We start from the raw sequence: 15,316 nt of genomic DNA on the forward strand, positions 1-15,316 counted from the left end.
TCAGAGAAAGGGGTGGCTGCAACTTCATATGCCACTACTGAAAGGTGAACACCTGCTACCTACTAAGACAGCCGACAAAAAGCAAGGATTGGCTCTGTTCTCTCCCCCGACACGCCTCTAACACAGGACGGACCACAGGTTCTCAGTCCACAAATGAAGTAGAGATTGCCAAGTTAAAATTACCCTGGACAGCTGTTTCTTCCAGATGAAATAGTTAGCTTTGCAGGAGCCATGTTACATGAAAAATTAGTGTATTTAAACACCAGAATCAGGGATCACATAAAATACTCATACAAGGTTCAAGGGAATCAGCAATGAGGAAATACCACATTCACATCTCCATCTCTGGCTCACATCAAAGCATGTGCTCGTTAAGGAGAAGGGAGCATATCACACCTAGTACTGAAACGTTAACCCCCGCTCCCACTGCATTTAAACTCAGCTCTTTGTTAAATATAGCAGGTTAAAGTAAGATATAACTTTATAATTTACTCGCCTGATTGTCAGTAGACACTAATAGCAATCATCACTTAGGTGAAATTGTCCGGGGCCAGAAACCCATGGAGATGTACGCTCAACACAGCACCATTTAGTTATCAACTACACCAAGTGTGCTGCCATCTTACTTTGTCTCTACTGACAGAAACGTATCAATATATTCTCTGAAACCCTGGAATTCTATCAGCTCCATGCCTCTAAGGCAGGTCAGGCAGGCTCTCTCTATAGACTGCTGCTCAAAGGGCCTGCCCTGCTGTGGCTCCCACTAGCCTTTTTACCCAGCAGGTGCCAAGTGAATCATCCACAGCACTAGGCAGCAGCCAACCTGGTCACCAGGACAAACAAGGCCCTGGTACCAGAAGAGATCACCATCTAGTTTAGTCAACAACTCTCTGCAGCTGCCTTCTGCAGTCCTTAGGTGACTTTGGTCAAAGAGCCTGCTTGGGGGGGGCGGGGGGGGGGTCTTCCTCAACCTAATTAGGAAAATCAGGGCAGAGTACCAGAATTTTATGACCCTATGATTCACAATACTGAAGGTCAACCCCAGGGTATTTCTCTCTTAATCCTTAGATACAGATTTGCCTCAGGTGATCCTAAGCAATTAGTTCCATCCACTCTTTCCTGGAAATTCTTCACTAAGGAATGTGATTACTAAACTACACAATCCCAGAGGGCACTCCCCAGCAGCTGACTCCAGGGGGTGCTATTTACCCATGGTTGTACCCAGTATTCACGTACTTTACACAAGGACAAATCGTTCTGCATAACATAGGACTGGATTTTCTTACTGACTGAACTTTCCTGTGTTTATACCTTATACAAAAGGATATTGTAACCCATCCATAAAGTAACCTAAAAATTGTGAGTTGGGGGAAAAAGCATTTTTAACCATACAAATTTGTGGTTCTACATTTTAAAAAATCATAAATGATGATAGGAAAATGAAAAAGGATTCAGAGACCTACGTTTATCCTTCCTATGAAACTGCATCTCTAGAATTAAGTGACGTACCAAAGCTATTAAGTTTTTGGATCCAGGTGGCTAATTTTGGTTCCACTTCTTTAAGTTCACTCAAAACATGCAGAAACACCCTTGTCTTTACTCTATTCTTTTCTTGAACCAAATGACAAATGACATAGTCCACTGCTTCATTCAGAAAATTTCTACTAGAAAAACAGGTTGTGTAGTCTTCTGTGGTTAAAACCTTCCAAGAAAGCAACTCTTTGAGAAGCTTGGAAGTATTCAGTATCCCGGACTTAATCTTGTCAGCATACTGCTTTATGCACTGCAGAATTCTGTCATCAAGGAACTGGCAACTCTGAACACTGTCTACAGTTTCTACGGATAAATAACAGTGGTCAGTAAAAAGGAGAAAGAGGACCAATTTGCAAAAATATAAACTCAGAAAAAATTAACATAACATTACATAGCAATATAAAACATGACTCAGATGTATTCTTTATGTTGTTTTAAATAGCCTAAGAAATTTTAAATTAGGAATATAAATAAAATATTTAACATCTTTAAAAGGTATGAAAGTTCACATTAAATCGAACATATCAAGTACCTTATTTCCTTCACTTGTACCACTCATCTAAAAATCCTAACTGAGCCTCATCAACTACCCAAACTTTATATTCAGTAAATATGTTTCATGCATGAATGCAAAGGGTTTTTTCCTAGAGTTGAAGGGATCATTTCTTCAGGTATAAATACAATTAGCATTTGGTAGTTACTGTATGTTATTCATCTTATTGTTGAATCCTACATCATAGACCTGTGGAGTCATTGATTCCAAGCTGGAAAATATCTCAGAAGTTCATCTTCCCACCCAGGCATTACCCCCTAAAAATGGCCATTTAGCCTCTTGAAGCTAAGACAATAAATTAAATACAAAAATATATATATATATAATAAGTAAATAATGTTCACTAAAAATTTTTTCGGTAGGAAAGATAATTGTGATTGATTTGTGAAACATTAATGGAATACTACATGAAAAATAAAGACAGCAAGAGGAAATATTTCATTTTGGGAACAGCCATCATAGTAGAAAATGAGAACAACGTACTTCAACTCAAAACTGAAAGCATACCTGGGGCTGTAACATACAGTAAGTACGGTGACTATAGTTAATAATACTGTTTTGCGTATTTCCATGTAGATCTTGAAAGTTCTCATGAAAAAAAAAATTCTGTAACTATGTATGGTGATGGATGTTAATTGGACTTACTGTGGTAATCATTTTGCAATATATACAAATTTCAAATCATTATGTTGTACACCTGAAACTATACCTCAATTAAAATTAAAAAAACCTCAACCCCCACCCCTCCACAAAACCTGAAAGTAAATATGTCCACAGAAACAGTAAATTACTGAGACCGCTCCCATGTTGATCAGGGAATGCCGAAAAGACGGGTGTAAAACAGAAGGCTGGACTAGGTAACCTCTCTGGCACCTAGTATGAACTGCTTCTGTATTTGAACTCAGTATATTTCAGATAATCAGTGGCTAATTTACAGTTCAACGTTTCAGAACTTAAATCTGTGTAGCAGGGTTTACAAAGCACTGTTAAACATACGATAGGAATTTCAGGTATTATTCTCACATGCGCTTTGGAGATAAGCAAACGGACAGAGGGTCCGTTTGCCCTGAGTTAGTGGCAGGTAGCGTTTTCAGTCCCTGTATGTTGCTTCTAAATTCAATGTTCCTCACACCAACGCCCTCCCCACCTCAGTGTCAATCAGAAGATGGTGATGAAATCAAAATGCCAACGGAAATCTAAATTTCAATTCAATAACAATTAACACAAGGCCCAACAAGATGAATATTTATATTTATACTTTTCAGCAAGAATATATCCTTATCATGGCGTGGACTCCCAGCATACCTCTCTGCTCTTCAGGTTTCGGTGGATTACTTTCCCTTAAGTCCTCTTCCAATCTTTCTTGCGCTAATTTTTTTGCTTCCTTTTTTTGCATCTTCCGCTTCACTTTTTTGTCTTCTTTCAGCCTTAACTTCTCTAGGCTGATAAGTATTTACAATTAGTCATAACTCACCTTTGCTATAGACTCAATTAACTATTTTCCTTTGCCTAGTGTAAGTTAGAAGTTTCCTTTTTTAGTTAAAACTTGGCCTATATCTTCTGTTCAATATCAAAAACTTCTGAGACGTGGTCAGTTCAGTCAAAACAAGTGTACTTGTTTCATGAAAACAAGAACCTCAATGACTGAGTGACTTCTAATTAAGGATGCCATGTACAGATCATGCAGATGTTATTTCCATGTATATGAGTTACTGCTTAGGGTAAACAGGACTAGTAAAAATGACTCTGCAAGGTAATACATGTAAATACTCATTTCCACAGTAAAATATTATTTTCACAACCCAATAATGGCCCACAGTGCCAGAATTTGGTCAATATGGTTATAACAAGTTCTCCTCAACAAATAATTCTGTTCATCTTTTCTTCTGCTCTTTCCTGGTCACCAATGATGAAAAAAATCACTTCTTAAAATGGAAAGCAAGAAGCAGGACCAAAGAAAAGAAAAAAGGATTGGAATTATTTGATCTGAACAAGAAGATAGAGAAGTGAATAATTTTGACAGTTCACTGAGTATTTCAGGGTGAGAAACAGTCACTGGTTCAAAATGTTTGCTGAAGAGAGTAAAAGGAAAGATGCTTTTGGAATTGAAGTTTCAACAACTGAGAGCTAAGTATATAATTTTTATCCAAATGCCAAATCTATTGAACATGTCATTTCATAGTTCAATTTCATAATTTTACTCATAAATTCAACCATTAAATAATGCATCTCATTCAAGTTTTTAGCATTTAACCATTCTAGGCTAGTTCCCTTGAAAGTTATAAATATCCATAAAATTCACTTAAGAACCACTTATCTGGATATATGTGCAGAGCCAATTTTAAAAACAGCATAATTTAGAAATCTGCATTTAACAGAATTATATTCTAATAGACATTATTAAGCTACTGATTATTAAAAATCTTACCTAGAACATTTCTGTTTCAGAATAGGTCTTGAAGGAACCTTTTCTTTAATGACTTTGTGTTCAAACTTTAAATAAAACAGACACATCCAAAATTTGTCTCATGCTCCCATGACATAAAGCACAAAACCACAAGTAACAAGCATTTCAGAAGCACACACAGTCAATGTTCAATTTGATAGGGAACAGTGATGATGTTCTGACCCAAACAAAAGCCCAGAAAACTTTAGCAAAACAATTTACTGAAAAGAGGAACAAGAGAGTAGACACAATTTAGGAAGCTTAAAAAAAAATTAAGAGTAAGCAGAAGATCAAATAAACTACAGGTGTCATTACAACAACCCACTCCTGCCAACTCCCATACAGTGAGGCTAAAGGTAATCCCTCAAGACACTCTCCTCCCTCCCTAAGATCCCCCACACCGCCAACACCCACACGTTTACTGGGAATTAACAAAATAAGGTTATCAAAAAGAGTAAAAACAGTAAAACTAAAATGTAAAAGACCTCCTCCTCCTTTTAGGAGATAAAAGAATATGAGAATCCTTCAATGCACAGAAGCATTCTCACATCCTGTTACTTCCTATAATTTCTTATATTAAGTAACTGCTTCTTTCCTGGAAAACACAAGATCCAAATAGTACAATTTCCACAAATTTAAATCATATTTTAAAAGGTATCAGCATTTTTTAAAATTAATTTAAGGAGACTTCCCCTTTATTAAATACTTACCTCACATTTAACTTGACCACCACTGCTGAAGATGATAATCTTTGAAATGATTCCTTCACAGTCAGGAGTAAGACAAATTCCTTGCAGAAAATCCTATTTGATTAGAAAAAAAAAAAAGTGCTCCATCTCAGCATAAATCTATACATGTATACCATTTTAACCATCAGGAACAGTCAAAATGTGATCTAAAACCTCCTTCAGGGACATGCCATGAAGTCCCTGCTCGCTGCCATCTGACTTCCGGAGCCCCCAGCTGTAGGGGTGACCACGGGACTTGCTTTGTTTGCGTAAGGTGAGCTGACATGATGTACACTACATCCAGGCAAAAGCTCTGAGAAACACTGAATGGACTGGCCATTGCTCTTTTCCCTCGGCCATAAGAACAGGTTCCAGTCACTCCTCAGCCTCATTTCAGAAACAAAGAACACAGCCCCACAGACTGGAGCTGCCACAGCCCAACCCTGGACAACGAATGCAAAACTTCAGGACAAGTGATGCAAGCAAGGAACGAGCCTTTCTTACTGTAAGTCATAAGATATTTGAGTTACTTCAATACATCCTAGTGAAAGCGAATTTACAGAGGGTATTTCAACCCATGGGAATGGTAAGACCACGAAGGGCGAGGGCACAGCTAGAGAAGCTCAATTAAGGTAAGGCAAAGACACAGCAGAGGGCTTCCCTGGTGGCGCAGTGGTTGAGAGTCCGCCTGCCGATGCAGGGGACACGGGTTCGTGCCCCGGTCCGGGAAGATCCCACATACCACGGAGCGTCTGGGCCCGTGAGCCATGGCTGCTGAGCCTGCGCGTCCGGAGCCTGTGCTCCGCAACGGGAGAGGCCACAACAGTGAGAGGCCCGCGTACCGAAAAAAAAAAAAGATTAAAAAAAAAAAAAAAAAGACACAGCAGAAGTGACTCAATGGCAGCAGTTATTTGGTCACATCATTACACCCCTAGTTAACTACATGAAAATGTGTAAAATGTGAGAATTTATTTCTACCAAACTTCAATAATTCTATTGCTAACATTCACCTAGCACAACCACCTTATTTTTTTTCCTCAGTAAGGACAGGGGTTTACATGAGGCTAAGCAGCAGTAGAAAAAGGTTTTCTTTTTTTAAGTCCATCGCTTATATGGATCAGAAACAAAGTCTATCAATGCAAACAAGATTATTAAACTGTGACTGCTCTCAAAGTATATCTGGCTAATGGTAATTAACATCATTATCTTGTTAATTAAGAGAAAACCCCAATTAGATGTGGCAGTACAAAATTTAAGTTGATTTCTTAGTACAAATTATCTCATCAAAATTTTTTAGAAAATATAAAATTTGAAGCCCCAATTCTACATCATAACATTAAAATCAGACATTTAAACTTTTATTTTTGATCATAATATTTCCAATGTAAAAGGGGTTCAACAATTTATTACAAGCCTCTATGGTTACTGCCTTTACACTTGTATAAAATAAAAACAAAAACTGGGCTTCCCTGGTGGCGCAGTGGTTAAGAATCCACCTGCCAATGCAGGGGACACGGGTTTGAGCCCTGGTCTGGGAAGATCCCATATGCTGCAGAGCAACTAAGCCCGTGCGCCACAACTACTGAGCTTGCGCTCTAGAGCCCAAGAGCCACAACTACTGAAGCCCGCACGCCTAGAGCCTGTGCTCTGCAACAAGAGAAGCCACCACAATGAGAAGCCTGCGCACCACAACGAAGAGTAGCCTCCACTCGCCGCAACTAGAGAAAAGCCGGTGTGCAGCAACGAAGACCCGATGCAGCCAAAAATAAAATAAATAAAAAATAAATACGTTAAAAAACAAAAACTGGTTTTCTAACTTTATCATTAAATTTTTAATTTAATACTTTCTAATTATATCTCATGCACAGGGAGGAATTCATATCCTCTTAAGACTTTTCCTAAAGACTCTTAGGGGAAAAAAATCAACATACAATAAGCATACTGAAAAATCCAGACAATCTTGTTAGCCTTACCTTGTCAATTTTATCATTAAAGGTTGTTGTTTTTAACTTCTTCCAACAGTTTATGTGGAATTCTATTTTACAGTACTGGCAACAGCTGATTCGTATAAAACCCTAGGGTTTAAAACAATTTTTAACTCACTTTTGAAAGATGTCTACACACACTCTCTCTCTCTCACTCACAGCACATATTAAGATAGAGAGCTGTCTGCACTTACCTGGCAGACATAACTAGATGTCACATTTCCTCCTGGGGGAGTATACGACTTCCGTACCCCAGACTGCCTAGTGCTGGAAACACTGAGCTTAACTGACATATTCAGTTCCACAATTTACAGCTGCGTTATCCTTTACAATATCAAATATTTTATAAACTTTATTTCATCTGATCTACGAACCAGGGACAGCGAGCAGCTTCTATCTTCTTGAATAACCTAAAGCCCAGGGTCTTACTCACTCAATTCATTGCCAGACTTGGTCTCAGACTTAGGTCTCTAGGAGTTAATTCAATGATCAGAATGGCCTTCAGATTCTTGGACTCAAATTTTACAAGAAATTGGAATTGCAACAAATCAGGGGTACTAACCTCCCTTTGTTCCCTGGGCTCCTAAAAATAGGCTAGAAAGGGGAAATGGAATCAGCAACCTGCCTTCTCAGGTCACCATCCCTGCTCTCGGTGTTTATTTCAGTGGCTCTGGGCCCCCATGTGAGATGATGTAGACTTAAGTCCAGGGGATGGAGAGGACAAGAGGACATAAAACTGCTGACAAGTCACAGCACTCAAGTGTCTCCAATTACAGAATTTGTTCTGAATCCATTTTAAGGCACAATTCAGCAAGTTAATGACCTAGTACACACCCATTAGTACCTTAAAGTCTGGATCAGTTATGTATATCTGGATTTTGGAATATCCACGGCACTTCTGATAGCAACAGATGGCATCCGGCACTGGAGGAAACCTGCATTCTTCAATAAATTTCTCTAACAGCATCTAAAACAAAAATAAACAAAAATGATACTATTACAACACTTCTTCAACAATAACAAGTTTGTGATTTCAATAACCTCTTGCCATCAAAATATTTTCAGCACAGAAAGGACCAAACGCCTTTTAGCCAAGAACTACATACAACTTTTAAAGTTTTTCCTTCTAGAGAGAGGTTGATACAGAGACATGCCAAGAGACAAAGATGGGGAAAAAGGGCTAAGCAAAAAATTTTCAGAATTTCAGACTCTGAATCAAAATCTTATCCTGTGTTATAATCATCAGACCTCATTTTACACTACACACCTTTTAGAAATCTCCTTTAAACATTCACAGGGAGTCAAATGAGGCAGAATAACCCTTAGGGCTCTACTGTTCTCCTCCTTCCCAGTGTCATTTCACCTAGGACCCCACCACTGCCATCCATCTACCTCCCTGAACCCCCGCCACCTGGAGAATTACACCACTGCCACTGAAGCCCCCAAGACTCATGCCACGCTTCCAGTGCTGGCGTTCGTTATCAGTAGTTCCTGTGCCTCCACTCCAATCCAGTATAAAGAGAGGAAAATCCAACAATCCCTATGTTTAGTTTTATTTTTTATACCAGCTTTGTTGAGATATAATTCATATACCATACAATTTACACATTTAAAGTATATAGTTCAGTGGTTTTTTAGTATATTTGGAGTTGTATAACCATCACGATAACTTAAAATTAGAACATTTCACCATGCAACAAGAAACCCCATACCCATTGGCAATCCCTCCCCAACCTTCCTCAATCCCCTAGCCCACTAATCTACTATCTGTCTTCACATATAGATTTTCCTGTTCTGGAGATTTCAGATAAACAGAATCATACAGTATGTGGCCTTTTGTGTCTGGTTTCTGTCACTGATATTCAATTATATGGATATACCACATTTTATTTAACCATTCATCAGTTGACGGACACTTTGAGCTGTTTCCACTTTCTGACTATTGTGAATAATACTGCTATGAACATTCATGTACAAGTTTTTGTGAGAACATATGTTTTCCTGTCTCTGTACATACCTAGGAGTGAAACTGCTAGGTCATATGGTAACTCTATCTTTAACCTATGAGGAACTGCCAGACTGTTTTCCAAAGCAGCTTCATCATTTTACACTTTACGGCAATGTATGGATGTTCTGATTTCTCCAGATCCTTGCTAACACTTGTTATTGTCTGCCTTCTTGATTACAGCCACCCTAGTAAGTATGAAGCAGTATCTCATTTTAATTTGCATTTCTCTGATGGCTAACTGTTGAACACATTTTACATGCTTCTTGTCTATTTATACAACTTGTTAGCAGACACACCTATCCAGATCTTTTGGCTACTTCTAATTAGAGTAAGTTGAGTTGTAAGAGTTGATTCCTCTGCTTTTAAAAGCTTCAGCCAAAAGCAAGTTCTGAGTAAATACCCGGGTTCATCACAAGTAAAGGCCTATCCTAGTCAATTCACATACTTTAGTCTTTCTCGAACTGGCAAAGATTCCTATGCTTCTGGATATGAGACTGAATTTATATTTTCAGAGTCTTCAAGTACCATTAATAACCATGATGAAAAAACAATGCTATACCTTTCTCTAAGTACAACCAGTAGGCCATGCTGATTAACAGTGCACATTCTGGTCAGAATGCCTGGATTCAAGTCCCAGCTCTACCATTTCCTAGCTGTTTAACCTTGAGCTCAACACTTAGCCTCTCTAAATGTAATCTTCCTCACCTGTAACATGGGAATAATCATAGTGCTCATCACATAGGGTTGCTGTAAGGGTTAAAGGTAATGATAAATGGAAGGTGTATGACTGGCACACAGGAAACATTCAATAAACGTTGGTGATTCTCACCAGTCTTTCAAGGGGAAACGTATGTGGAGGAGCTGAGGAGAGAGTACTCCTACCTGTCTTCTGATACCTGAGTCAGAGCGCAGAAGCACAGATGAGCTTTTATGGTTAGTAAGATGCTCTGTAGAGAACTAAACGGTTACCTTTATTTTCCCGGGCTGAGTCTCTTCAATAACCACATTACTTGTGGGCCAAGTTAACACTCCAGGAAGACGACAGATCAAGGTTCTTGCTTTCTCGAAATGATTAAGAGCTTCTAGAAATCTAAAGTCATAATTATGAAGAAGGTATTAAAGATGTGACATGAATTTTCATTCCCCACAAGGCACAGAGATTTCAAGCCTACTAGGTAAGAGTACATTTGACAAATCACTACACAGAAATATTCAATGTAACCCATATGTTCTTTAAAAAACCAAGACATTATCACTGTTTGCTACAAAGATAATATAAATTAAACACTAATCTACCTGGACACTGGCTTTATTATGGTAGGTGCACACTAGTCCTTTTAAAGGTGTAATTATTTTTAAGTTTTCAACAATTAAAACAGAAAACTGAATAAATTATGGTTGTTCCATTTTTATTTCATTTACTAATCTAATTAAAGTAGATTCTTGTAGAGCAACAGCAAAGCTCCACTTCAACTAATTAATCATAAATAGGGAAATTTTTTTTTTTTTTTTTTTTTGGCGGTACGCAGGCCTCTCACTGTTGTGGCCTCTCCTGTTGCGGAGCACAGGCTCTGGACGCGCAGGCTCAGCGGCCATGGCTCACGGGCCCAGCCGCTCCGCGGCATGTGGGATCTTCCTGGACTGGGGCACAAACCCGTGTCCCCTGCATCGGCAGGTGGACTCTCAACCACTGCGCCACCAGGGAAGCCCAGGGAAATTTTTTTAACTTGACTCATTTAGAACATCTATAGTAAAACCGCTTTGCTGAAAAATTTTTAAAGAAATCGTATATTCTGGACATCTTCAACTATAAAGCAGTGAATTATTTTAACAGAACAAATGTGTATGTAAACTATTTTAACTATAAATATGAAATCTTTCAGTTCCAATTTATGGTTTAAAAATGAATCTCAATAGATTCCCACAGTCCATTCAACAAAAGAATACTAGAATACTGGATCATAAGGTTATTCCAGTCTTTATTCTTCTCTTCAGACTAGAGAAGAGAGGGTTCTCTGCTTTCTCCAATCTTGAAATGATTTCCCAATTGAAGAAGTCATTTTTGCCTTTGGGTACAGAAAACTTCACCTGCAGAAAAGCTAGACCAGCATCCACCATAAGACAGTTATAAACAGCAGGACTTTTAACCAGACACTGCATATTGCAACAGCAAAAAACCAGCTCACTGGACACTGAACCACAAACCGTATTATTGTGAAATTAAAATTTAAATGGCTTTCCACAACATTGTAAATCAACTATACTTCAATAAAATAAATTTTTAAAAAATTTAAATGCCTTTCAAAATGGCAAACACATCTTCATGTACTACAACCTCCATGATGCTACACATTTTTGTTACATTCCCAGATCTTGTGAATATCTGCATGTGGCCACTGCGTTAAACAGGTATGTCCCAAACAACTTACGCTAAGTTGGAATTAATTTCATTTATTACCATAGAGGTGACTGCTAAATCCTCACTACCCCTGATTCTTAAAGAGTTGAACTGGTCAGACAGTAGCTTCAGGAAGTACAAGAACTTTCTTTAATCTTTAAAGATCTTTAAAGAAGGTTCTAGGCACCCCCTAAGATTGGGTTCCCAAGAATACCAATGGTCTGATAAAACTTCCTCTAAACAGTTAGATGAAAATTTAAGGATAATTAAAAGTTATGAACGATATTCAATCAGTCAACAATTATTTCTTTATAAAAGTAATCTAACATCCCTACCACTATATTGGCTGTACTTCAACTATAGGTTCAGAGGAGAGATTTTTGTTTCTAACTCATAATGTCCTTGAACATATATATATTTCATATTAGAGACTTCCCTGGTGGTGCAGTGGTTAAGAACCCGCCTGCCAACGCAGGGGACACAGGTTTGAGCCCTGGTCCCTGAGGATCCCACATGCCGCGGAGCAACTAAGCCCGTGAGCCACAACTACTGAGACTGTGTTCTGAGAAGCCCGCGCACCGAACTACTGAGACTGCGCTCTGAGAAGCCCGCGCACCGCAACTACTGAGACTGTGCTCTGAGAAGCCCATGCACCACAACGAAGAGTAGCACCTGCTCCCCACAACTAGAGAAAGCCCACACGCAGCAATGAAGACTCGACACAGCCAATAAATAAATAAATAATTAAAAAAAAAAAATCCTCATACAAGTTTTTTGGGGGAAATGGGTATTTAACCAAAAAATTATATAATCACACTTGTAAAGCATTAATTTATAGCAATTCAGTCGCCATTTATAAATGACATATACTAAAAGATAAAACATAAAATCTTTTGTGTCAAATTACTCTATCATTTTTTTAAATTTATTTTTTACTTATTTATTTTTGGCTGTGTTGGGTCTTTGTTGCTATGAGCGGGCTTTCTCTAGCTGCAGTGAGCAGGGGCTACTCCTCGTTGCAGCGCGCGGGCTTCTCACTGCGGTGGTTTCTCTTGTTGCAGAGCATGGGCTCTAGGTGCACAGGCTTCAGTAGTTGTTGCACACGTGCTTAGCTGCTCCACGGCATGTGGGATCTTCCTGGACCAGGGATCAAACCCATGTCCCCTGCACTGGCAGGTGGATTCTTAACCACTGTGCCACCAGGGAAGTCCAAATTACTCTATTATTGATTTTCCTATTACATTCAAAATTAGAAAGCACTGGGAACTGAAGTGATTGACCTTACTTTAATAATTAATATTCAAATGCCAGTCCTCAAAGTAAACACAATTATCATAGTGTGCCACAGAGAAGATCCTAAAATAACTCCAGAAAAAGGATCATCATCACATTAGATTTGAAATGAGTAACCAGCCCAGAGCATAAAGTAGTGTGGTTTCTACTAACCTGTTTTTTTTCAAATACACTTTTCCAATTCCACAGTAGGCCAAGCAATCAAGTCCCTCATTGGGGTAGTGTTCAATCATCCTCTTAAACTGGTTTTCAGCTTCAGATAATTCCTTCAGTAGCAATGAGAACAGTGATCACTTACACAAAAAGAGAAATACTAGAACCGGTTTTACCTGAAAGTTGATTCCTTTTGTGTAATATTAAAAACAACCTATACCCTAAAATTTCTATGGCAAAATTATACATTCTGCACTTCATTTTCTTAACAATTACATAAATTTTGACCATATGGATACTCAAGAGACACAACCAAAATGATCCAGCTCCAGAATGAAAAGTTGGCACTGAAATCAGACAACCAACCAAATGAGCATTTACTAACACACAGAGGTCCCAGTGTGTGCTGGCTAACCCTAAAAGGTGTGAATTCAGGGTAAAAGAGACTGATTTGGATGCAAACACGCCATAACATATATCCTAGTAAGTGCTGCCCCCTTGGGACCACAAGAATGCCAATGATGTTGTCGCAATGTTTTGTGACAAAAGACAAATGCTCTGTCTTAAAAACAGCTTCTCAGTAAACTTTACAGAGCTTAGAGTACATCCTTTTGAATATTCTCAACAGTGGAAGCCTCTGGGCTTTGAATGAATACTGTTTTGGAAAAAATCCAAAAGACACTTAGCTCAAAGCAATACTGGCCACTCCACTGTGGGTGAAAAAGGAAATGTCACTACAAAATGGAGTTTATAAGAAGCTTTGAGGCCAGCTCCAAAGGAGGCATGCCAAAAATGTTTCAGCAAGGGCTGTTCTGGAGTGAATACAACTTCCTTCTGGGGACACTCTGAATGATGAAATTCTCTTAAATGTCCAAGTCCTATCGTACCTATTTAGTTTTTTTTAAATCAAAAGTAAATCAAAGTAAATAAAAAATGTAATAAACTATTTCTTCAGTTCTGGTAAGGCAAAACATGATAAGAAGCTTATTGTTACTCTGCCAAGAATAGAAGAATGGAGATCATACAGTTCTGTCTCCAACAATCTACTAGAAAATAGAGTTAGAGATTCCCTAATGAAAGACACTCATCTGTCACATCAAGAACAAGAAAGGGGCTTCCCTGGTGGTCAGTGGTTAAGAATCCGCCTGCCAACGCAGGGGACACAGGTTCGAACCCTGGTCCGGGAAGATCCCACATGCCACAGAGCAACTAAGCCCATACACCACAACTATTGAGCCCACGTGCCACAACTACGGAAGCCCGTGCGCCTAGAGCCCGTGCTCCGCAACAAGAGAAGCCACGACAATGAGAAGCCCGCGCACCACAACGAAGAGTAGCCCCTGCTCGCCACAACTAGAGAAAGCCCACGCACGGCAACGAAGACCCAATACAGCCAAAAATAAAAACAAATAAAAAAAAAAAAAAAAAAAAAAGACCAACAGCATGTCACAAGGAAAATGAACCTCAGGCTCTGTGGACCACTCAGAGGGCTGAACATAAAGCAACCTGATCCTTATTAGGGAGCAATTAGGGTTAAGCCTCATCTAGCCTAGGAAGCTTGGGGCCCAAGTTGGTAGAAAGGATATATTATTCCTGAGGTAATCCTAGAGCCATTTCAACCTTTATCAAAAACTCGAAGCCATGGAAAGCAAAGTATAATGCTGAGCAGTGCAGGTAAGTAAGCTTTCCAGGAGAGCACTGAAGGACCATGAGTAATGGAAACCATGTGTGCTGACACCCATACACTGATTGCATGTGTTATGGGAAGCCTGAACTCTAGAAGACAAAACACCCAGGTACTTACTATCCAGAACTAAGAGCTATTAACATTAGCATTCTTTTTATGATTTAAAAAATAAAAAGGCATGACACAAAGTTGAACTCTCCTTTTTTAACCTTCCAAGTCCCAATCCTTTCTTCTATCAATAAATGCAACCATTATATTAAGTTTGATGTAGGGCTAGTCCATGTTTTTTTTTTACTTTTGCCAGATTCACAGATAGCCATAAACAATATACACTATTGTCCTGTAAGTTTTCCAAATTGCACATAAGTGGTGTCACGATGTTTACTACATTCTCCAACTTGCCTTTTTACCTCAACATGTTTCCAAAACTTTTCATGATATATCAGGTCCTTTACTTTTTATACAAATAAAACATAGATTCTCACTGGTGGTGTGGCATAACTTTTTTCTAACGGAAACACAAACTAAATTT

General features: G+C 38.7%; 1 protein-coding gene across 9 annotated transcripts in view; it reads right to left on the reverse strand.

Moving 5' to 3' along the window:
* TTC3 (tetratricopeptide repeat domain 3) overlaps positions 1-15,316 on the reverse strand; it is a 141,563-nt gene that overhangs the window by 62,333 nt on the left and 63,914 nt on the right. For 8 of the 9 annotated variants that reach the window (XM_060098492.1, XM_060098488.1, XM_060098494.1 and 5 more), the window contains 8 exons: positions 13,098-13,210; positions 10,223-10,343; positions 8,090-8,212; positions 7,234-7,335; positions 5,243-5,335; positions 4,515-4,579; positions 3,392-3,528; positions 1,510-1,836 (listed from right to left, as the gene is read on the reverse strand). In XM_060098492.1, coding sequence (XP_059954475.1) covers positions 1,510-1,836; positions 3,392-3,528; positions 4,515-4,579; positions 5,243-5,335; positions 7,234-7,335; positions 8,090-8,212; positions 10,223-10,343; positions 13,098-13,210 — 1,081 coding nt within the window. The remainder of the gene's footprint in view (positions 1-1,509; positions 1,837-3,391; positions 3,529-4,514; positions 4,580-5,242; positions 5,336-7,233; positions 7,336-8,089; positions 8,213-10,222; positions 10,344-13,097; positions 13,211-15,316) is intronic. The other variant, XM_060098493.1, reaches the window with a different exon arrangement.

This window comes from Mesoplodon densirostris, chromosome 5 (assembly GCF_025265405.1).
Source record: "Mesoplodon densirostris isolate mMesDen1 chromosome 5, mMesDen1 primary haplotype, whole genome shotgun sequence".
NCBI classification, from domain to species: Eukaryota; Metazoa; Chordata; class Mammalia; order Artiodactyla; family Ziphiidae; genus Mesoplodon; species Mesoplodon densirostris.